Here is a 23,610-nt window from a genome sequence, read left to right as displayed (position 1 = left end):
TATAACACGAATTTGGATATAACGCGGTAAAGCAGTGCTCCGGGGGGCGGGGCTGCACACTCCGGTGGATCAAAGCAAGTTCGATATAACGCAGTTTCACCTATAATGCGGTAAGATTTTTTGGCTCCCAAGGACAGCGTTATATCGGGGTAGAGGTGTATCACTTTTCACAGCAGACTTACTCAGCCCCGGAACGAATTAAGCCCTGGATGGGGAGGTGGGTAGGAAGGCAGCGGGACCACAGGTGATAGGGGAATGGATGGGGGCCAGAGCCTGCCGCTTCGCAGCCTGGGGACAGAGCCCGAAAGCCTGCACCCAGGGGCCTGGGACAGGGCCCGGGGAAGCACCCCAGGGGCCAGAGATGGAGCCTGAAGCCCTGTGGCAGGAGCCTGCTGCCCACCACTCCAGGGCTGAATCCCAACCCCACCAACCCCAGGAAGGTAGGGAACTCAGGAGCGGCGCCAGGGTTTTTGGCGCCCTAGGCAGGTGTCCTTCTGCGCTCCCGGTCGTCGTCGGCAATTCTGCGGCGGGGGGGTCCTTCCGCGCTCCCGGTCTTCGGGGCACTTCAGCGGCGGGTCCCGGAGCGAGTGAAGGATCCGCCGCAGAATTGCCGCTGAAGACCTGGAGCGCAGAAGGCCCCCCCGCCGCCGAATTGCCGCCCCCCCAAATCCTGGTGCCCTAGGCAACCGCCTAGGTCGCCTAAATGGAAGCGCCGGCCCTGAACTCACTGGCTGTCTGCTTCTCTAATTTTTGTGTCTCCAGAGGGGGCAAGGCCCAATCCCTGCTAGTGGTCCCAGGAGAGGGGTTGCTGCTTTGTCCCCTCTCCCAATCACTACCCAGGAGGATGTGGCTGTGAGAAAAGGCCCGGGTGGCCGCATTTGAGAAATACTTGGGGGGGTTGAGGTCAACATTGCAAGATTGGAGGTTGGCCTTGACAGTGTCTTTGAAGGTTTTCTTGGTCTGCTCCCAAACGAGTTCCAGTCTGCAATTCTCTGTAAAAGGCAGCCTTCGGTATTCTACTGTCAGACATACTGACCACATGACAGAATCATCTCAGCTGCACTCTCACTTAAAAGCTTCAATGCCTGTGATGTTACAGCACTGAAGGACCTCGGTGTTTGGAATCAAATCATGCCATTGAATTCCTTTTATCTGCTGTAGATGTTGTAGGTGGAATTGATCCAAACATTTTATGTGGTGTTGCTAAGTAGTCTACGTATAGCAACCACAGAGGAGTTTGGTGATGACAATGGCACAATAAACATCAGTTTTTGTTTGGAGTCTCACCCAGTGTTCATTCCAGAGATGATGCTGAAGTCTTCCGAAGGCATTGGTGGCTGAACCAATACACTCAGTAATGTTGTCATCAATCTCATGAAACGACACTGCCTACGTAGCAAAATTTGTCAACGAGCTTGTGTGGAACATCATTGATGGACACAACTGGCATAGTTGCAGTACTTTTACGTTGAGGCTGGACCATGACTTCTGGCTTCTTTAGGCTGATTCTTAAGCCAAAAAGTTTTGCTGCATGCACAAAGCAGTTGAATAATAATAGGACTGAACCTTCTGAGTCTCTACAGGTGAGGGCTTTGGAGACAGAGGAAAAGGTGCCATAGCAATCTACTGGGTTCAGTCAGATTGGAAGGATATGAGTAATTTCACAACGTTTCCCTTCATCTCATCAGCTTCTTGGAGGTGAGAGGAATATTTGGTAAGGTGTATGAGATATCACAAAGAAGTCCAACTTAATGGATTTGGATGTGTTTATCTTGTCCATGGACAAGTGCTGGCTTGGCATCAGGCTCTGCCCAAAGCCTCACTGAGAGGAAACAGGAATTGCTTATACCAGGTTAAACTAGTGATTAGTTCCAATATCCATCAACTACAGTGTCCTGTTCCCATCAGTCTCCAGTACCAGATGCTTTAGAGGAAGATTCAAGAAATTCTGTTTAAAAACAATTATGGGTTAACTCATCCATATGTAAGTATTTCCTTAATCCCAAGCAGTTAGTCTTTGGTATTGGCCCATCAATATAAGGGTTTATACTCCTTATTCTTTTTTTACTCTAGCTAATGGAACTGTGGATGTTATCTCTATCTATATAAAGATCCAATTTGTCCTTGAATCCTACTCATACATCCTACTCAGTTTCCAGAGACGGATGTATGAGTTTTTTGTGGCTGCAAATCTTGCAAGTCAGACAAGAACAGGAAATAGATGGTGAGTCAGAATTTTATGTTTCACAACACTGCTTAGCTGTGAGAAGTTGGAGTTCTTGAAAGAGGTTTAACTCCACTGGAGGCTTACCTAGGAAGAAAGCTAAGTTCCCTCTTCCAAAATAAACAAAAAGGTGTAATCTGTAAATACTATATGAATTATAAGAAGAATTTAATAACAACACTGTGGGGGGGAAACTGCCATCAAGTTTGCTAATGTAGAACTAAGAAATTCACAATTTTTCTTTCAGAGAATTTAACATAAAATGTAGTTGCAGTTTACGTGATTTCCCTGTATTTGTAACTTTGATTACATGGCTATTCTAATACTTAAAACTTGTGAAAATATGAAATATTACATATTTATAATGAGAGCTATCTTTCCTGCTTTCTTTAGGAAACTAATACATTGTAGCTTGAAAACTGCTGATTTTCACTCAGAAATGCTCACCCTCTTTAAAAAACTTTATTTTTTGCTTAGAAAATGGGCCTGCTGCGACTCCAGACCTCACCTTATCTCCTGATCTCTGGCCTTGACTCTTGCCTCCTGACTCTAGCCTAGTACTACCTCTGCTCTCTAGTCTCTGACTCCAGCCTGACTCTAATCCTGATTCCTGCCTCCTGATTCCAGCCTGGTCCTACTTCTGATCTCTGGTCTTTGACCCTGGCCTAACTTTGACCCCAAAACTTGCTTATTGAACTCAGCTCTAGTAATTCCTCCGACTCCTGCTTACTGACTATCATCCCTGATGTGTGGACTCCAGCCCGGCTGTGGCTGATAGGTCAGATCGCCTACACCCCAGTCCTTTCCATTATGTCTGCACACCCACCCCCAAGTGCAAGTGAATATGCAAACCAGAAAGGATACTAGTCAATCATTATGCAGGTCTGATTACCAATAGAGGGAAGTTCACAAACCGCAATTTAGGATACACTAGTAGGGTGAATGATGCCCTGGTATTCTGGAGATCTGGCGTCTTCAAATTTGGACAATCTGGGACTTTATTCCCTACCAATAATATGGATATCAAAGGGGTGTCTAGTGACCACCATTATTTTGGGAGAGCCAGTTTATCTATAACATACTGCCCTGGTTCATGAAACCCTCCCCTGGTATGGGAGCACCAGGCAGAAGAAGGTTAAATTAAACACACAGCAGTTGATGGATGGTGGTAGAATGTACATTTGTTCAACTGAAGGCAAGATGGTGCTGCCTACAAAGCCGTTTGGATGCCAGCGTGTATAATGCCATTAATGTTATTCTGCAAAACATATGTGAGGATGGGGGGAAATGTCAGGAGTGGGTTGATGTCTGTGCTGGTGTAGAGGCCTGTATATGCAGCCAGAAAGTGCACCTCTGAAAACTGATGCTGGAGCCAGGAGAGCAAAGGAACTAAGGATTGGTTTGTGCCCGCATCCTTGATTGGGAGTGGGAAATGTGATTATGATAATAGAACATGTGCGCACAATACTAGTGCACTGTGTCAATTTACCTGTGGCCTGGTCTACACTAGGCGTTTATGTCGAATTTAGCGCCGTTACATCGAATTAACCCTGCACCCGTCCACACCACGAGGCTATTTAGTTCGACATAGAGGTCTCTTAAATTCGACTTCTGTACTCCTCCCCAACGAGGGGAGTAGCGCTAAATTCGACATGGCCATATCGAATTAGGCTTGGTGTGGATGGAAATCGACGCTAATAGCTCCGGGAGCTATCCCACAGTGCACCACTCTGTTGACGCTCTGGACAGCAGTCCGAGCTCGGATGCTCTGACCAGCCACACAGGAAAAGCCCCGGGAAAATTTGAATTCCTTTTCCTGTCTGGGCAGTTTGAATCTCATTTCCTGTTTGGACATCGTGGCGAGCTCAGCAGCACTGGCAACGATGCAGAGCTCTCCAGCAGAGATGGCCGTGCAATCCCAGAATAGAAAGAGGGCCCCAGCATGGACTGATTGGGAAGTCTTGGATCTCATCGCTGTGTGGGGCGATGAGTCCGTGCTTTCCGAGCTGCGCTCCAAAAGACGGAACGCAAAGATCTATGAGAAGATCTCTAAAGCCATGGCAAAGAGAGGATACAGCCGGGATGCAACGCAGTGCCGCGTGAAAATCAAGGAGCTGAGACAAGGCTACCAGAAGACCAAAGAGGCAAACGGATGATCCGGATCCCAGCCCCACACATCCTGTTTCTACGAGGCACTGCATTCCATCCTAGGTGCGGCCGCCACCACTACCCCACCACTGACCGTCGACTCTGAGGATGGGATATTGTCCACGGCCGCTTCCTCGGACATGGTAGCGGATGGGGAAGATGAGGAAGGAGATGAGGAGGATGAGGCAGTCGACAGCGCTTACCAAGCTGATTTCCCCGACAGCCAGGAGCTCTTCATCACCTTTACAGAGATCCCCTACCAACCCTCCCCAGCATGTAACCCGGACACAGATTCAGGGGAAGGATCAAGCGGTAAGTGCTTTAAACATCTAAACATTTATTTTTAACAAAACTGGAATATTAAGAATAAGAACAATGTGTTCTTCATGATTTCTTTACCCTGGGCGCTTAAGTATTCAGTTCCAACTATTTAAAAAAAATCTAACAGTGTCCAGTTGTGCATGATTCTGCTGCCCAAGCTACTCCACTCTTTAGTCCCTGCCACTGCAGCTATATGAAAATCCGTTCTATATGTCCGGGGATAGAGCAATAATCCTCCACGGACATCTCGACGAAGCTCTCCTGCAGGTAATGGGAAAGCCTGTTCATCAGGTTCCTGGGGAGAGCGGCCTTACTGGGTCCTCTGAAGTAGGAGACGTTCCCGCGCCAGGAGACAAGCAAGTACTCCGGGATCATTGCCTTGCACAGCATGGCAGCATAGGGCCCTGGTCTTTGCAGGCTTTCCCGAAGCATCCTTTCCTTCTCGCTGTCCGAGATCCTCATGATAGTTATGTCGCTCATGATGACCTGCTTTGAATTAGGTAGGGGACTGTTAGTATTGGGACTGCTTGCAAGTTCCTTTACAGAACTGTAACTGCTGGTTTACAGCCACGCGGTGGAGGCGGGAGAGGGGCAGCATACAGGGATCTTTCCCTGGGACAGCCGCGAGGGGGTGGGACAGGGCCAGAGTTCATGCTTGGCCGATTGCTGGCAGCAGAGACTGGCATTGCTTTCAATGTGAAAGGAGGCCAGTGGTACTACTAAAGTTTTAAGCAGCCACAAGTCTACGGCTTACCATGTTTGCCTGCTACAGAGATTACGGTGTCCTGCCACGCTTCCCAGATCGGCAGTGCAAAACCCCAGGCACTGAAGGCGAGGTCCGAAAATTCGACCTTGTCCTGAGTGCGCATGTGATAGGTGCGGTGCATGGTCTTGTTCACAGAGAAAGACTATGTTCTTTGTTCACAACTACATTTATGTTTCGGAGGAATTCACTACCTTTTTCTCATTCCCACAGCCACATCTGCGACTGTCTCCCAACCCAGCCTGGCATCACACTCCCAGAGGCTAGCGCACATTAGGCGGAGGAAGAAGAAGACGCGAGAGGACATGTTCTCAGAACTAATGGGCTGCTCCCGAGCCCAGGCAGCACAGCAGAACCATTGGAGGGAGAATTTGTCCCAAATGCACCGGACACACATGGAACGTGAGGAGAGGTGGCGGCAGGAAGACCAGCAGGCGACTCAAACGCTGCTTGGACTTCTGAGGGAGCAAATGGACACGCTCCGGCGCCCTGTTGATGTTCTGCAGGAACGGAGGCAGGAGGACAGAGCCCCGCTGCAGTCTATCAGTAACCGCACTCCCCCGCCACCAAGTCCCATACCCCCCTCGCCCAAAGTCCAAAGAAGGAGGGGCGGCAGAGTCCGTGAAAACTCTCACTCCACCCCTGCAGACTGCTCAAGCACCAGAAGGCTGTCATTCCCCAAAATTTGAAAAGTCCTTTCCTGCCCGCCTCACCCAAGCCCCCGTCCAAGTTTCACCCCCCAGTTTCATGTGTGGTTGTTAATAAAAAATACGTTTCTGTTCATTACTGTTTCAGTCATGTTCTTTTGAGGGAGAGTCTGTCTGAAGGGGGGGAAGGGGCTTGGTAATTGGACAGGACAGTCACCTTTAGCAGGGTACAGAGGCGGGGGCAGGTCCAGCAGCAGGGCACATACACAGTGCAGTGACTAGTTACCCTGGTCAGTCTGGGAGGTGGTTTTCATGTTCTGTGCGTGGGGGAGGGGTTGCACTGTGACTTTGTTGCGGGGAGGGCAGTTACAAATCTTATGCAGCGGTCCTTGTCCTGGATCACAGAGCCACGCAGCAGGGGATCTGTAACCCTCCTCCCCCTGCCATAAAGTCACATAGCCCCCACATACACGCAGTCCCGATCAGGAGGGCTGGCAGGCTCCGTTGAAACAACCAGTCCGCCACTGCGAATCCTGTCATTCCTGGAGTTTAGAAGGATCATTTGCATCAGTACACTACACCCGCTCCCCAGCACAGTCTGCATCCCAGGTTTCAAACATTCCCGCGAAAACAGTAATACAGACAACGGTGTTCATTAACAAAATAAAACTGATTTTATTTTTTTGGAAGGGGGTGGAGGGGGTCTGTAACTGGAGAAGATAGTCAACATTAACTGGGTAAAGAAACGGTCGCAGGTTCAGCTTCTCAGTACAGAAACTTAAAAGTCACTGGTTACCCTGCTCACTGTGGAACCTAGCTTTCAAAGCCTCCCGGATGCACAGCGCGTCCCGCTGGGCTCTTCTAATCGCCCGGCTGTCTGGCTGTGCGTAATCAACAGCCAGGCTATTTGCCTCAACCTCCCACCCCGCCATAAAGGTCTCCCCCTTGCTCTCACAGAGATTGTGGAGCACACAGCAAGCTGCTATAACAATGGGGATATTGGTTTCGCTGAGATCACAGCGAGTCAGTAAGCTTCTCCATCTCCCCTTGAGACGGCCAAAAGCACACTCCACCACCATTCTGCACTTGCTCAGCCGGTAGTTGAACAGTTCTTTTTCAGTGTCCAGGGCGCCAGTGTAGGGCTTCATGAGCCAGGGCATTAGCGGGTAGGCTGGGTCCCCAAGGATCACTGTAGGCATCTCCACATCCCCAAGAGTTATTTTGTGGTCCGGGAAGTAAATACCTTCCTGCAGCCGTCTAAACAGACCAGAGTTCCTGAAGACGCGAGCGTCATGAACCTTGCCCGGCCATCCGACGTTGATGTTTGTAAAACGTCCCCGATGGTCCACCAGTGTTTGCAGCACCATTGAAAAGTAGCCCTTTCTATTAATTTACTGGCTGGCCTGGTGCTCCGGTCCCAGGATAGGGATGTGAGTTCCATCTATAGCCCCACCGCAGTTTGGGAATCCCATCGCGGCGAAGCCATCTATGATGACCTCCACATTTCCCAGGGTCACTACCTTTGAGAGCAGTACCTTAACGATTGCGTTGGCTACTTGCATCACAACAACCCCCACGGTAGATTTGCCCATGCCAAACTGGTTCGCGACAGACCGGTAGCTGTCCGGTGTTGCAAGCTTCCAGAGGGCTATGGCCACTCGCTTCTGGACAGTCAGGGCTGCTCGCATCCGGGTGTCATTGCGCTTCAGGGCAGGGGACAGCAACTCACAAAGTTCAAGGAAAGTCCCCTTCCGCATGCGAAAGTTTCGCAGCCACTGTGATTCATCCCAGACCTGCAGCACTATGCGGTCCCACCAGTCCGTGCTTGTTTCCCGTGCCCAGAATCGCCGTTCCACAACATCCACATGACCCATTGTCGCCGTGATGTCCTCGGCGCTGGGTCCCGTGCTTTCTGACAGGCCTGTGCTACTCTCAGACTTCAGGCCCTCACCGCGGTGCCGTAGCCTCCTCGCCTGGTTTATCTGCATCTGCCTCTGGTAAAGGTGGATGATAACCTGCGAGGCGTTGACAACGGCCACAACTGCAGCGATGGTCGCAGCGGGATCCATGCTCGCCGTGCTGTGGCGTCCGCGCTGTCACTGACCGGAAAAGTGCGCGAACTGATTTCCCGCCGGCGCTTTCAGGGAGGGAGGGAGGGCGGTAGTGACGGACGGATGACGACAATTACCCAAAAGCACCCTCGACCCTTTTTTTTTACCCAGAAGGCATTGGTGGCTCGACCCAGAATTCCAATGGGCAGCGGGGACTGCGGGAACTGTGGGATAGCTGCCCACAGTGCACCGCTTCCAATGTCGACGCTTTCCCCGTTAGTGTGGACTCACAAAGTCGAATTACTGTCCTTAGTGTGGACACACACGTTCGACCTTGCAATATCGATTCTACATTTTCGATTTAAGAGAAATCGAACTACCCTCGTAGTGTAGACATACCCTGTGAGAGAATCAAATTTATGTATTGTTAATCTGAAACTTTATTAAAAGCTTGGCTTTGAAGTTCCTGTCTCTGTAGCACTCATACATCAAGGGATTGGACAGCAAAATAGAGGTAAAACACACAAATCACAGTTTGGGATACAAAAGAAATATGCAATGCAATGGTCATATATTGGTACAGTTAGCTGTGTGCATAGAGCAATGATTAAATGCGGTAACGTTCAGTTATTATGAGGATGGAAAAATGTAGGGCAGGTGTCAAGATTATGTTGTAAGACAGAATGGCCAGCACAGCATGCTATGTAGTACACCATTCTGCATAACCTGACGTCACTGGGAGTGTTGTGTGTGCAAGGAATGCACGATGACACCTTCTTTATAAAGGCAAAGGAACTATAGAGAACTAACATCAAGACGGTGTGGTTTTAGAAAAGAAAGAGCATTTGAGAGTCAAGAACTTTTGATTCCTACTGCCAGCTCTGCTACTGATTTCCTGTTTGTCCTTGGACAATTTGCCTCATCTCTTTACCCTATTTCTTTGTCTGTACAATGAGAATAAAAATAGCTACTTACCTAATTTGTAGGGGCGTTGTAAGGGTTAGTCAATGTTTGTACAGTACTTTGAACACGTAAAGCACTCTAAATGCTAGTATATATTTTGCATGCCTATGAAACTAAAATAGTGATTAGATCAAACTGAATTTATTTTAGGAAATTATGGGCCTGATCAGAGCTGTTCCAGCAACAGAATCCAAAATGAGGATTCATAGGTGCTGGAGCTAGGCGTGCAGGGGGTGCTGTTGCACCCTCTGCCATGAAACGGTTTCCATCATATACAGCAGGGGTTGGCAACCTTTCAGAAGTGGTGTGCCGAGTCTTCATTTTTCACTCTGAGTTAAGGTTTCGCGTGCCAGTAATATATTTTAACATTTTTAGAATGTCTCTTTCTATAAGTCTATAATATATAACTAAACTATTGTTGTATGTAAAGTAAATAAAGTTTTTAAAATGTTTAAGAAGCTTCATTTAAAATTAAATTAAAATGCAGAGCCCCCCCAGACCAGTGGCCAGGACCCGGGCAGTGTGAGTGCCACTAAAAATCAGCTCGCGTGCTGCCTTCAGCACACATGCCATAGGTTGCCTAGCCCTGATATACAGGGTTCACAGTTTGGTTCAATGGCTCTCAGAATTCCCACTATACAAATTATTCCTGCACCCCAGCAAGGATTAAAAACTCACACAAAAGTTATGGAAGGCTTTGAAAGATGAGGAAGAAATGAAGACACATTATTTCTTTGTGGAACATGATTTCAAGGACTAATTATTGAAATGATCTTTAGTTCTACAAAAGGAGTCAGAAAACTGCAAATAATTAAAGCTGCTGCCTTAATTAGAGCATTTAAATGGCTCTTCAGTTGCTTATGAATAAGCATTCAAAATGATAAGTAGTCAGCAAACTGGAAGTAAGAAACACTGGCATTCAATTTTCTTAAAGTGGGATGCTGGAAATTTAAGAAGAAATGGATATGTTTAGCAGCTGTGCGAAGTTAGCAGTTGTACCAAGTTATGGGAGAATATACTGCGTGTGAGAGTGATGTGGTTAAAAGAGTATTTAAAGAGTCTAGTCAGCTGATGTGAGAATTAAGACAAATGGAGGTCACCAGCTTGATCAGTGATGCTGCTTGTATCCTTTGTAAGAATTCTATTCTAGATTCTGTAAGGACCTTTAAATAAATACTAAGACTAAGAATTTTGCCTAATAAAGGTATCAAATAGGACTGCAGGTTTTGACCCTTAGAGTGCACAATTATAGAAATAAATCTTATTAATGGGCTTGTAATAGCTTTAAAACCATAATTCATGTAGAGAATTTAATCTGGAAAGTATATGGTAGGTCAAGACATTTTAAGTATCCATTCATTTGGAGCTGAGAGGTGGTGATGAAGAAGCTGATCATTGGCAATTATTTAACATCATTTCAGTAAGAGTTTGTAATTGTCTCTTCTTTTTTAATATATTAAGGCTCTCAGTAAAATATTATCCTGCTACTCACAAGGAAAATTAACTTCTTCATGAACATATATGGATATTTTCTGAGCTTACTGCTAGCTCCGTGGGTTTTTGTTTTGGTTTGTTTTGGTTTTTGTACTTGTATGTTTCTGCCTGTGGATTGTCATTTGCTTTTATTTAGCTTCACAGCTTCCTTCTGCAGGCAAAAATAGTGTCAACAGTCAATCTGACATATGTGTTCTACAGTAAGTAAGTTACTTAGCAGAAGAACCACGCATTGTCATTGTAAAATATACCATAAAAGTCAATGCAAAGCAACATTTCACAGGGAGTCAAAATGTGGCCTTAACAGAGAGAGAAAATAGAGGCAAAGTTGAAACTGCAGTACAGTAAATCATCAGGATTGAATGGCATTCACCTCAGAGTTCAGAAAGAAACAACAGGATGAAGCAGCAGAGATACACTCTCTAATAGCCCAATGCTGAACCCATTGAAGACAACAGCAAAAATCCCATCGACTGCAGTGGGAGTAGGATTAAGTCCAAGGAGCACCCAAAGAGTGGAAAGCTGCTTATACAGTGGTAACCTTCAAAAACAGAGCCGAAGGAGTACCTAGGATTTACACACAGATAAGCCTGACCAGAAGTTGACTGCCTTTATCAGACAGCGTTTCACGTGTCCTGCACATTACAAGTGTTTTGTATAATCTTTCTGGAAGGAAACCCATAGATTTTTTTTTTTTTGTTGCTTCTCATGTATGAACCTGAATTTCTCATATTCCTTAACTTTGCACTTACATGACCCAGGGCTTTCAGTATTGCTTTCTGCTGATTCACACTGATGTTTTTTGTTTTACCCAAAAAGCCCCAAACATCTTTTGTGCTTGGTTTTTAAACAAGTGTTTAAATAGTCAATTCATACATCAATAACTAGTTTGCGAATTAAACTGTGTGCCCCTAGCAGAAGCAGCCAAGTTTTCAATTGCAACAGGCTGTAATGAAGTATTAGAGAGGCCAACTCCCTTCCAAAATCATTACAAATTGTGTTTTTCAGCAGCAAATAAACAAATTGTTGTTCATTTTACTACATCTGCTCTGGCTTGGCTGGCAATTCAAACTCAAATCTCTTGCCTTTCTTGTAAAATATCTGTCGTAGAACTACCAGATTAGATGAAAAGCCCAGCAGCAGTCTGTCCCCTCAGCACTGATAACCTCCTCTGCACTCCCCACTCAATACAGACACACGTTCCAGCTCCTCTCCCAGGAAATTATGCAGAGGATGTTAACTAGGCCCATTCCCTACCATCTGCTTGGCAGCTTGTTTCTATTGCTCTTTCAGCCTCATCTTCTCCTCTGTCTCTGAGGTGAGTTGGTTCTGTTTGCTCCACTCCCATTATGCCTCTGAAGCTATCCTCCTCTCTGACTGGGAGTTCAATGGTTCTGTGACTAACGTCACTCAGCTCATTCCTGTTCTCCCCAGTCACCCTTGTCTGGCAGACAAGAAAGTTGACAGATAACCCAGGGCTTCTGGGCAGTAGGATTTTCCCAGGCACCTGTCTGGGCACGGTGAAGGGGAGGGTGGAGACCACACAGTTGAGCACTATTCAGAAGCCCATTTATGTGGTGTCATGTGCATGGCCCATCTGGGAGAAGGGTGATGTAGTGATAGTCACTGCTATAGAAGGAGATCAGACTAGGGGAGAAGGACCGATCTTTGAACATTCACTGGATTTCTAAAATTCAGTTTACTAGATTTATGAAATCGTTCTCCAGTTTTATTTCTAGCTCTATATATGTGTGTGTTGCTTTCTTCTGGCTACACGAAGAAATAAGCATAGGTGATGATAATCTTTTAAGTCTTATATCCAGCTTCTAATTCTTGGTAAGAACATTGAAAAGCTTGTAAAGAGTGAAACTGGCTGGTTCAGGGGACTGGTCATGGGATATGGAGCCTTTCACCTCTCAGTTATTGGTTGAAATCTAGCTGTGGTGAGCAATGATTTAAAGTGGCTATTTGACTCTTTGGTGGGCTAGGTACAGGGCTTATTTGAAATCATATGGGAGTTCCTGAAACCATTAAAACAGGCATCTTCACACCCTACACAAGTTCAGGAAACCCATGCCTTCTTTAAAAACTGTTGAGTGCCCCTGGAAATGGTTTGGGGAAGGGTTCTCCAGCCTTCATAGTGTCTGCAGCTACATAGGTCCATTTCTGTTTATGTGAAATGAATTCTCCTCCGTCTAGTTCCTAGCTTTTTATCCTTTGAGGCAGTTCATCCAGAAGAAGGTTGAAGGATGCTGTCAGGGCAATGATGGAAAGCTTTCCCTGGTGCTGCCTCTGCTTTGCCTGATCTGGGAATTACTAGAACACTACATTCTTCAGGGCTTCTCACTACACTAAGTTTCTGGAATAGAGGAAACGCTCAGCTAGCAACAATTTCTATTTTGCTTCTCAATCCACACAGGTGTTATTAACTCTCTCCTCTCTCTACCTTATTTCTAAAGTTCCCAACTCAGATGACAATCCTAGGGCTCTTACGTTGGAAGATTATTTGAATGGAAAGTTCCAGTACAAAACATTTTTTCCATACTGGATTTCAAGTAAGTGAAGATAATTTTTGTGGCTACATATAATTTTTAATATGTATTTTCTGGCTGGTTTACAAAGACTGAGGCCTGGTCTATACTAGAAAATAAGGTTGGTTTAACTACATCAGTGAGGGGTGTGAAAAATCCATACCCCTGCATGGTGTAGTTAAGATGATCTAAGTGCCCATGTAGGCAACTCTAGGTTGATGTAACAATTCTTCTGTCAGCCTAGCTACCACCTCTCAGGGAGGTGGATTACCTGTGCCAACAGGAGAAGTGCTACAGTATCGCAGCAGTGCCGTTAGAGCATTTTACATATAGACGAGCCTTCAGAAACACATTTTCTCTGTGATGACTGTTGCTCTGAGTGAATGCTCACTGCTAAATTAAAGGTACAAAATCACAGCTGAAGCTCACCTTTCTATGACAGAAACCTCAAGTATTTAACCCAATAGCAGAAAGAGGATTCTTATAATAGTTTCTGTTTCTTAATCTTTTATCAATTTACAGGCCATTGTTTTATTGAACTTGTTTCCATTAGATGCACTGAACATTCATCTCTTAAAGAGTCTGTTTTCTTTTATCTTTGGTTTCACTGAGCTTTTATACTTTCAATAGATAATGACTGATAATCTTTTACTTTCGGACCCAACACTGCCACCCTTAGTTACGTTGAGCACTCTTGTCTGCTCTCTTATGGTAGAAAATCCTATACCCTTGAAACCTGCAGAGTCCCTTTGAATGAGGCCTTTTGTTCAGGTTTTACATAGGAGTTAAGTATTTGGCTCTAAGTGAGTTCTTTAAAATAAATATATGAAGTTAAGTATTAAGTACCTGAGTTCAGTAGCACATGTGTAATTAAGCCAGAATTTGGCCCATATGATCCTTCTTTAAACCATATTGTGCAGTGCTAGTATTATCTACAAAATCTGTATACAATGGAGAATAGTCAGGTGAAATTCAAAGCCAGAATTTTGAATCTTCTTCCATTAGTGAGTTTAAATTAGATATCCTGTGTTATGGACCCTAAAATGGGTCAAATCCTGGCAAGTTTGGACAGTCATAATTCAGAGCAGAAATTGGCTTCATAGCTATAAAGTAACTGCCATATCGCTGTGCAGTGTAATTTCAGCACGTATCTGAATGTCCAAAGGCCAGATCTTTGCGTAATTCGGTGCTGTTATGGAATTACAAAATAAGGCAAAATTTATTTTTATACTGATTTCAAAAGACATTTGTTCTTGAATTGCTCAACTGCCAAAGAGGGACTATACTCTGAACACTTGTATTTCACAATATCTTTTGACCAACAGGTCATGAATATCTTCATCAGACAGCAGAAGATAACGTTATTCTCTATGATGTTGAAACTGAGGACTCAACTACCATCTTGACTAATGACACACTTGTATGTATCATTTCCATTTAAAAAATAAATAGAAGGTTGTTGTTTTAAAAACTTCCATGTAAATACAAATGGATTTAAATATTCAGATATTTAGTATGTGCTGGAATCTAATCAACTTCTCAATCTTTCAGAGAAACGTTAACGCCTCAAACTATGCATTATCTTCTGATAAACAATTTATAGTTCTGGAAAGCGATTACACAAAGGTATTTCCTTTTTTTTTTATTACTTGGCTGAAAATTCTTCCTTTTAACATCTGATATTTTATAGGTTGTGGTAACATATTACTCAACATGAGATCAAGAAGCATTAACAGTAGGTTAGAGAGGTGAATTAAATTCAACTACCGTATAGCATGGGGTGGTGTGTAGGCCCAAGGGGAGCACTGAGAGGCATTATACCTCAGAGATGATAATATTTTTTTCTGGCTTACTCATTTTTTGCAGCTTTGGAGATACTCTTATACAGCATCATACTACATTTATGATCTTCAATACAGGTAAAGCCTGATACCGGTTTCTCACATAACTATAGCCAAATACTCTAGATATGTGCTTGCTAGCATTTCCATTAGAAAGCTCTCTTCTGATATTAGTATTGCACTGTTCTGTTGTTGCTTCAGTCTCTCAAGTTGCCTGCTGTTTGCTTGATTAGCTGGTGCAAAATTCAGAAATTACCCTGAAAAAAATGTACGGTGGGAAAATCCCCCTATCTTTTTACCACTAGGCATCTTGGGACTATCTGATCTGTGATTGCCTGAATCTCTGACTACTCAGAATTTTCTAGTCCCTCCTTCTGTCCTTTATCCATCTTCTTTATTTGATTTTTCCTTCCATTCTGACTGCTCTCTTACATTGATGAGGAAGGTGCTGGCAGGGGGTTGCTGCAGCTTGGGTGCTGAGGAAAGCCATTGCACATGGCACTGCAGCTGCTCTCCTGAAGTACACAGGCACTGCTAATGCCTCCTGCTGATGCTTTGCTGGCTCCTCATAGGTGATGCCACATGATAGGTCCATGGAACTTCCATGTGATTACATGATTCACACATCACTAGAGCCGATTCTAATAGTAATGCACACTGTACAGTATAGCAGGTGACTTAGTTGCCTGTGCCATACTTGGACACAGGTTAAAACTGGCATTTCAGGCTGTCGGACCAAGGGCTGCCTGACGTGCGCACACAAAGTATGCTAGCATATGCAAGCCCTCGTGCGTGAGTCACATTATTTTATGCCTAACTGCTTGGTTTGCACAGCAAATGCAAGCTTTCTGACACCAATTTTGCATTGTTCACAAAACAAAAGCTGTTAAAATATTGTACTTTTGTGCTTTTTCTTTAATCTGCCTTTTATATGTATGTACAATATTATGATCTGTTTATAGTGCAGGCAATAGCCATTTCAACTTCTTTCCTTTTTTTTTAGTAATTTTGTAACAGAAAATCCACTTCCACATAGAATTCAGTATATATCCTGGTCACCTGTTGGACACAAATTGGTCAGTAAAAATAATGAAGTGCTAGAATAACGTTACTTTTTGATGGAATAGAATTGATTTATTTGGTTATGTGGGTTTGTTTAAGCCCTATTTTCACAGGCCTTTAAATTGTGTTTATCAACCATACTTAATAAAGATAACAGTTTAGCTAGTCAATGTGGAAGGGGGAACACCATTATAGAACAACTTTTTCTAGCCTAAAGCTTATGTTTTAACTGCTCGTAAACAGTAAATAATACTTAACTTGCTATTGTCCCGTTATTTCTTTCATCAAGAACTTTGAACACAGTTCACAGTTAAGACATTTTCTTAGTAAAACACTGACAAGCAGTTGCACTCTCACTGACCTCCAAATCTGACAGTGGAAGAAGAGAGGTCAAACAGGCTACATGCTCCACCTGAGAATTTTGAGTGCTGTTTTGTGGTCATTTAAAATGCAGTGCATTGACATTTTATTTTTTTGTTATTAAATCAAATATTTGTAGTATCAGGAGACACAATTTTCTAAGAAATTCCTCATATTTTGGTTTGATGCAGCAGTCCTGGCACACCCTAAACTCCCATTGATTTTACTAACTGTTTGAGATGAACAAGGGCTGTAGGATCAGGCTCCTTTTTTGTAACAGAAATGGACAAACGGGTTCAGGTAAAATAAGAACCTTTGTTCAAATCTCAAACTGAATCTGAACTGAGCCTTTTCTGAATTTCCAGTAAAGTTTGATCACCTTTTAAAATTTATATTATAGACTCATGTTTTATGCTACACTTGCTGGTCCCAGCTAGGACCAGAAATAGAAATGTCTGAAATCTCACAAGAAAGCCTGTTCACCTGAGATTTCTAGCACCGTTGAAAAGACACAAGAGTTTCAGAAAGTTTGAATGAGTTTCAAAGAGGACTGCAAGCTTTTAGGTGCTTATCCAAACCAAACTCATTTATGACTAATATTTCAGGATTTTTTTTTATTCAATGTACTTTCCAGTACAGCTAATGGGAGTAAGATACCTGCATCAACAGTTTAAATATAGCACTTTTTTCATATTGACAAAAATTCACTGGAGTTACTGTGGATTTACACTGGTGTAACTGAGAGCAGAATTTGGCCTTCAAATTGTAATGTACTTCCATTAGATCAAATCCAAACCTAGTCCCAAGGGAGGTACTAAGTTCTTGGGAAAATTTGCAAAGGCTTCGATTGTAATTTTACTTGACCAAGGATATCAGGATTTGGCCTATTATACTTTATTATCATTTCTAATGTATACACAATAACATTGACTGTACAAAATTTGGTCAGACCTTTTTCTATAATTGTACATATTCCTAACAAATAAATTCTCATCTTTAGGCATATGTGTATCAGAATAATATCTATTTGAAACAATATCCTGAAGATCGATCTATTAAAATAACTAGTAATGGAAAAGAGAATGTAATATTTAATGGAATTCCTGACTGGGTCTATGAAGGTAAGTTAATATTGAAAACTGCATTAAACAAGGCAGGGTTTGGTCAGAACTTAGATGGGAAAACACCAAGCAACATCTAAGTGCAGCAAGAAATGGTGTAGGTGATTTAGTATTTTGCGATCTTCTTTCTAAGTCCGTAGTGAGCCTGTTTACATACATGATGTGTCTATCACCTTGGTAACTAAGCACTGTCCATGAGCCACCCAATGAGGTCCCAGTTTCAAATGAGATGTGAAATCAAGAGCCTGTGATCATCCAAGATACCATGTCACATTTCATAAGAGTAGAGATGTTAACCACAGTGTCCTGGCAAAATTTCAACTCAGGAAACTACATTCTCTGCAGTTAAATTTTGCTTATAGCTTCAGTTAGATAAGTTACTTCTCACTTTCCCCCCTAAAATCTCTGGTGTTGTGCAAGTTGGTGCTGCATTTAGAGCTCAGAGTTTGCTACATTTCGGTTGTGAGTTTCTGCCAGGTTAGGACATCTGTAATTTTCACTGGGGATCCCCAGTGGACTTTCTTCCTTAGGTGCTCTCCAGCAGGAGCTGTGCCTGCAGAAGCCACCCTAGACCGAATTTAGCCCTTTGTAAATATTCCTTTCATCCACTGTTGTCTGATTTCATCCTGTAGTGCCCTTTTGGGATAGCAGTGTTTAGCTGGGTTCAACTATCCACTCCTTCTCAGTGCAAGGAAGCGTGGGCCTTATTTTTGTGGCTCCATGCCAACCCTTTTATTCCTCATTTTTCACAATTCCTCCTCCTCCTAACACAAAAAAGTATCCCTACTAGATAGACTCATCTTCCCTTCCTTAGAGCCATCCTCCTGTGAACAACAAGAACCCAATACCCTTTGGATCACTGGTTCCTCTTTGAACCAATCAGGAGGCTAGTACAGCAGAGTATGTGCAAAAGTTTTCCATTGAAAAACAACACCTCCACTTCATGTCTTGTGGTGACTTAAAACCACAATCAAGATTCAGACTCAATCCAGCAGGAAGTAGCTTGATTTGCTACCACAAAGCAATTGGGCTGGCCTATTAATAAATATATTTGCCTGCGCTAATCTTTTGTAAAACAGTACCTCTCTTGAGCCTGGCGCAATTACATGGACCCAAAGATTGGTGGACTTGTAGTACTTTTGAGATTATCTTTCAGCTTCTTGTTTCATGACATGCCGACGACGTTCTGATGTCTCACCATATCAGCACATCCTGCCCTGTGTTGTTCCTTATATGCAAACAAGTATAGGCAAAAAATGGGTTTCACCGCTTGTAACTAGAGAAGTGCACTAGTAAGGTTGAACAGAAGAGCATACTGATATTGCAAAATCCTATCAATATATAGGAGGGAGTTTCAGAGGTGTGGGAAGGTGTCTTGTTTTATGGGTCCCTGCAATTTGAAAGAGATCCTACATTTTGGGAAATGATAACTAATAATTGCCTCCTTTTTATTCTGTTGCAATAGAGCAAGGGGGCACCTAAAATTGAAGAGTAGTACGTTTAGAATCGGTGAAAGGACATAGATTATATGATGTGTAAAAATACATCTATGGATTTCACTGCTCCAGTAGGTCATGGAAATGCATACTGTAGCTTTATTTTATAAAGGAGTGGGGAAAATGTTATAACATTTAATATCTGTAGTTGTACAAGTGGTGATAATGATACTAGTAACCAGACTTATTGCTTCAGGGCATAAATCATTTACCTGTCCAGATCAAGAAGGAATATCCTATCTTCCTCCCCCCTCAACCCCATGCATAGCATTGCACAAAAGTCCAGGTTCATTATTAGTTTCTGCCTTCTTCTGGCTAATCCCAGTACCTGACCAGATAAACCAGTGGTCTGGTGCAGAATGAAAATCTTTTTTTGGTGTTTAGGAACAGAATGAATCTGCTTATAAAAATCAACAATGAACCAATTTGTTAAAGTATTTTTCTGATAGGAAACATGAGCTTTTAATGTACTGCACATAATTTATTTTTCCTCAGAGCAGTGCTGTGAATAAAGGGAGGATATTTTCCCATCAGTTTCCACCTGATTCCCATGCTCACTACCCCTTCCTTCTCTCTTGATCACACCCATAATTCTTTGCCTCCTTCAGACATGGTGACTGCCTTTATGCTGTTCTCAATGTTTGGGACAGCCTCACAATTACTATTCACTACATCCAATCCTTCATTTTCTTCAAAGTCCACTTCTAAAAGCAGTTCATGAAGCAGTCCAGCTATAATGAACATTATTGTGCACTGGATGATGTTAACCCTTCTTTATGTAGATACAGATCTGAACCATAGCACTGGATCGGAATACCCTCACTATTGGGAGTTTAAACATTGTGGCTCTGGCACATTTTTATAATGTATAAACAAAATTCTGGATTGAAACTTGCTTAAATTTTGGGGGAAATTGGATCAGGATCTGAACTTTGCAGATAAGACTCATGTACTTATTTAATGGCAATGAAACTCAGTGGGAGTTTTGACTTCAATGCGAGCAGGATTTGGCTCTTTGGCTTCAATCCAGCAAGACACTTAACCATATATATAACTTTAAGCATATGAATAGCTGACTTAAATGGGTCTATTTGCATTGTAACCTTTTTAACTTTTATGTTGAAATGTTCCCAATGAATATTAAGTTGTTAAAGATAAGGGAATAAAACATAATTTAGTTTTCAGGTTCGAGCCTCTAGGTTGGTTACAAAAAAATGTATTTAGTAGATGACCACTAAGCAACAGTTTGAATGATAAAACTAAATGTTATTAAAAAGAAAAAATATTAATTACTCAAACAGGTGTGCAATTATAACTTGCACAATACTGCAATTATACTTACACTCAATAATGTATTAATGAGTGATCATCAGTCCACTGAAAGCAGAGTGAAGTACAGCCTTATAATCCTGGAATCTAACGGTACCCATCTGATGTTAATTGGAACTCTCCCCAGTAGTAACAAAACTACTCTTATAATACTAATTGACATTAAACCTACCCATTACCACCTTCACATTTCTGCCAACTCCTTATTGGTTCTTTACATTACACGTGATTTAAATTAATATCTGCACCAATGTCTTTCCCCTACTATCAATATAGATAGTATTTTAATAAAACATTCACAATTCTTAAAAACACTCAGTAAAGTCCATGCCAAAGCCAGTTATAACTGAAACATAGCCACAAGATAGCCTTGGGTCATGTCCTCACTAACTTCAATTTTCCCATTTTACTATCTCCAACTTACCTCTAACTTCTCTCACACTAGTCATCTCAATTTTCCCTACTCCTCTATACTTAGGCTAACTTAAACCAAAACCAAATTTCTACTTAACATAGACTACAGCATTCATAAGTTATTCTTGTTCTTAAGTGCTTTGCAGCGTCAAGATCTTTCTTATATAGCACAGTTCTCTTGTTGAGGAGTGATGAGTACACTGATGGCAAGATATAATTTTAGGTGCTATTTCTTTGTTAGGTCATGTTGCTTTGTTAGGTCATAAATCATGAGCTGTAACTAACGTGTAAATTTTTTTTAGAGGAAATGCTTGCTGTGAAATATGCTCTGTGGTGGTCTCCAAATGGAAAGTTTATAGCATATGTAGAATTTAATGATACTGACATACCAGTTATTGAATATTCATATTATGGTGAGGACCAATATCCTAGAAAAGTAACTATTCCATATCCAAAGGTATGTTGCTTATTTTAAATGGGTGCCATTTAATTCCCCTTAGTTTGTAAATGAGTTGTGATGATTTTTAAATAGAGACACCCAAAATGTGCATGAAAATTGTTTGTACTGCTGTGGAGCGGTGTTTAATCCTGCTCTATCTTAGAATTAATTTAAGAAAGTAAACTTGAGCCCCAACCCTGCAAAGACATAAACATGTGTATAACTTTACACACATGGGAGTAGTCCCAATGAAATAAATGGAACTACTCATGGAAGTACAGTTAAGCACGTGCGTAAAGGTTAGGAGGATCTGGGACCTACTTTGCTTTCCTACCTGATGTACCTATTGTGTTGCTTAACAATGTCTTTATCATAACATACTGTATTGAAAAAAAAACCTACATTACACTGAGAAATAAGAGGATGTAAGATCTCAAATTTTATTTAAATCCTTTAGTGAACTGATCCAAAGCCCACTGACTTCAGGTCAGTCAGGTCCTCACTGACTTAAATGGGCTTTGGTTCAGGCCTTATATCCGTAGTTCCAAATATAAGGCCAAGTTGATTGTTCTGTATTGGAGATCTCCTATGACCCTAATTGGAGTCTTCTGCACAAAACTGGGGCAGTATACGTTCCAGAGATCTACATTGTACACAGGAGAGAAGAACTTCCACCTAATTTCATGTTTTCTACCCCCAAGCTGGCTGGATGGACATTGAATTAGATAATTTGTTTTCTTCTTGATGCATGAACTAATGCTAAGTGGAATAACAAACTGCCACAGTGAGTTACTCCAGATTTACACTAGTTTAAGTAAGATCAAAATCTGCCCCATTATGTTCAATAATATCAATATTTCAAAATACTTTAAATTCTTTAAAAAACTGATTGCTTTCTTGCAAGAAAAGATGTTAATTTTTTTAAGTGGTAACTAATCCTCCAGAGCTTGAATTGAATAACCTGGTAATACATTTCCTTTGAAGGCTGGGGCTAAAAATCCTACGGTTAGAGTGTTTATTGTAGACACTACTAACCCTGAAGGTTTAGGTCCTAAAGAAGTACCTGTTCCTGCAGTGATAGCATCAAGGTAGTGTGTTCTCAAATTCATCTTCTTTTCCTTTTCTTTCTGTTTAGTGTTAAATGATGGGACCTCTTATTTTCTTTTCTGGAGGTTCTGTTCTGTATGCTGCAGCTTCATATTTATGGATCTGGAGCTAATCTGAAGTTTTAGATACTGCCTTTACTGGTTCATACATTATGCAGTTCACAATCCTTGTTCACATAGGGCCGAATCCAGCACCATTGAAGTCAATGGGAGATTTTCCATTGTCTTCAGTAGAGCAAGATTGGGGCCATAATGGATGCAATAGCAATAGTCCATTTGCATACTATAATAACCAGCTTTCATTCTTTGTTTTTAGTGATCACTATTTCACTTGGCTCACTTGGGTAACAGATAATCGAATCGGCGTGCAATGGCTAAAGCGAATCCAGAATTTTTCTGTCTTAGCTGTATGTGACTTCCAAGAAAACTCCAATTCCTGGTACTGTCCAGAGGTACTGCACATTGAAATATATGCTTAACATTGCTGTGAAAACAAATTTACAGTTGAAGTTACAGAACTCTGAATATAGATTCATAGATTTCTGAGGCCATAAGGATCCATTAGATCATCTAGCCCAGTGGCTCTCAACCTTTCCAGACTATTGTACCCCTTTCAGGAGTCTCATTTGTCTTGCATACCACCAAGTTTCACCTCACTTAAAAACTACTTGCTTACAAAATCAGACATAAAGATACAAAAGTGTGTCAGCACACTATTACTGAAAAAATTGCTTACTTTCTCATTTTTACCATATAATTATAAAATAAATTGATTGGAATATCAATATTGTACTTACATTTCAGTGTATAGTGTATATAGCGCAGTATAAACAAGTCGCTCTCTGTATGAAATTTTAGTTTGTACTGACTTTACTAGTGCTTTTTATGTAGCCTGTTGTAAGGCAAATATCTAGATGAGTTGATTACCTCTGGAAGATGTCTGCGTACCCCCAGGGGTAAATGTACCCCTGGTTGAGAACCACTGATCTAGCCTGACCTCCTGTATAACACAGGCCATAGAGCTTCCCCCAGTTACCCCTGTATTGAGCCCTATAATATGTGATTGACTAAAGCATATCTTCCAGAAAGGTATTCATCATGATCTGAAAACATCAAGAGATGAAGAATCCTCCACTTTCCTTGGTTGTTTGTTCCATTAGTTCAGTGGTTTTCAACCTGTGGTCTGCGGATCCCTGGGGGGTCCACAGATTATATCTCAGATTTCCAAAGGGGACCACACCTCCATTCAAAAATTTTTAGGGTTTCACAAATGAAAAAAAGTTGAAAACCACTGCATTAG

The 23,610-nt window shown here is 42.4% G+C and overlaps 1 protein-coding gene across 1 annotated transcript in view; it reads left to right on the top strand.

Moving 5' to 3' along the window:
* The window catches only part of LOC135885297 (prolyl endopeptidase FAP-like), a 59,694-nt gene that overhangs the window by 5,756 nt on the left and 30,328 nt on the right, over nt 1-23,610 (top strand). The window contains exons 3-11 of the mRNA XM_065412951.1: nt 13,071-13,166; nt 14,468-14,562; nt 14,694-14,768; nt 15,009-15,061; nt 15,987-16,059; nt 17,406-17,526; nt 21,068-21,222; nt 22,189-22,292; nt 22,627-22,762. Coding sequence (XP_065269023.1) covers nt 13,071-13,166; nt 14,468-14,562; nt 14,694-14,768; nt 15,009-15,061; nt 15,987-16,059; nt 17,406-17,526; nt 21,068-21,222; nt 22,189-22,292; nt 22,627-22,762 — 908 coding nt within the window. The remainder of the gene's footprint in view (nt 1-13,070; nt 13,167-14,467; nt 14,563-14,693; nt 14,769-15,008; nt 15,062-15,986; nt 16,060-17,405; nt 17,527-21,067; nt 21,223-22,188; nt 22,293-22,626; nt 22,763-23,610) is intronic.

This window comes from Emys orbicularis, chromosome 11 (genome assembly GCF_028017835.1).
Source record: "Emys orbicularis isolate rEmyOrb1 chromosome 11, rEmyOrb1.hap1, whole genome shotgun sequence".
Classification (NCBI taxonomy): Eukaryota; Metazoa; Chordata; order Testudines; family Emydidae; genus Emys; species Emys orbicularis.
The sequence above is the reverse complement of the archived record's forward strand: the minus strand, read 5'-3'. Positions and strand labels throughout refer to the sequence as shown.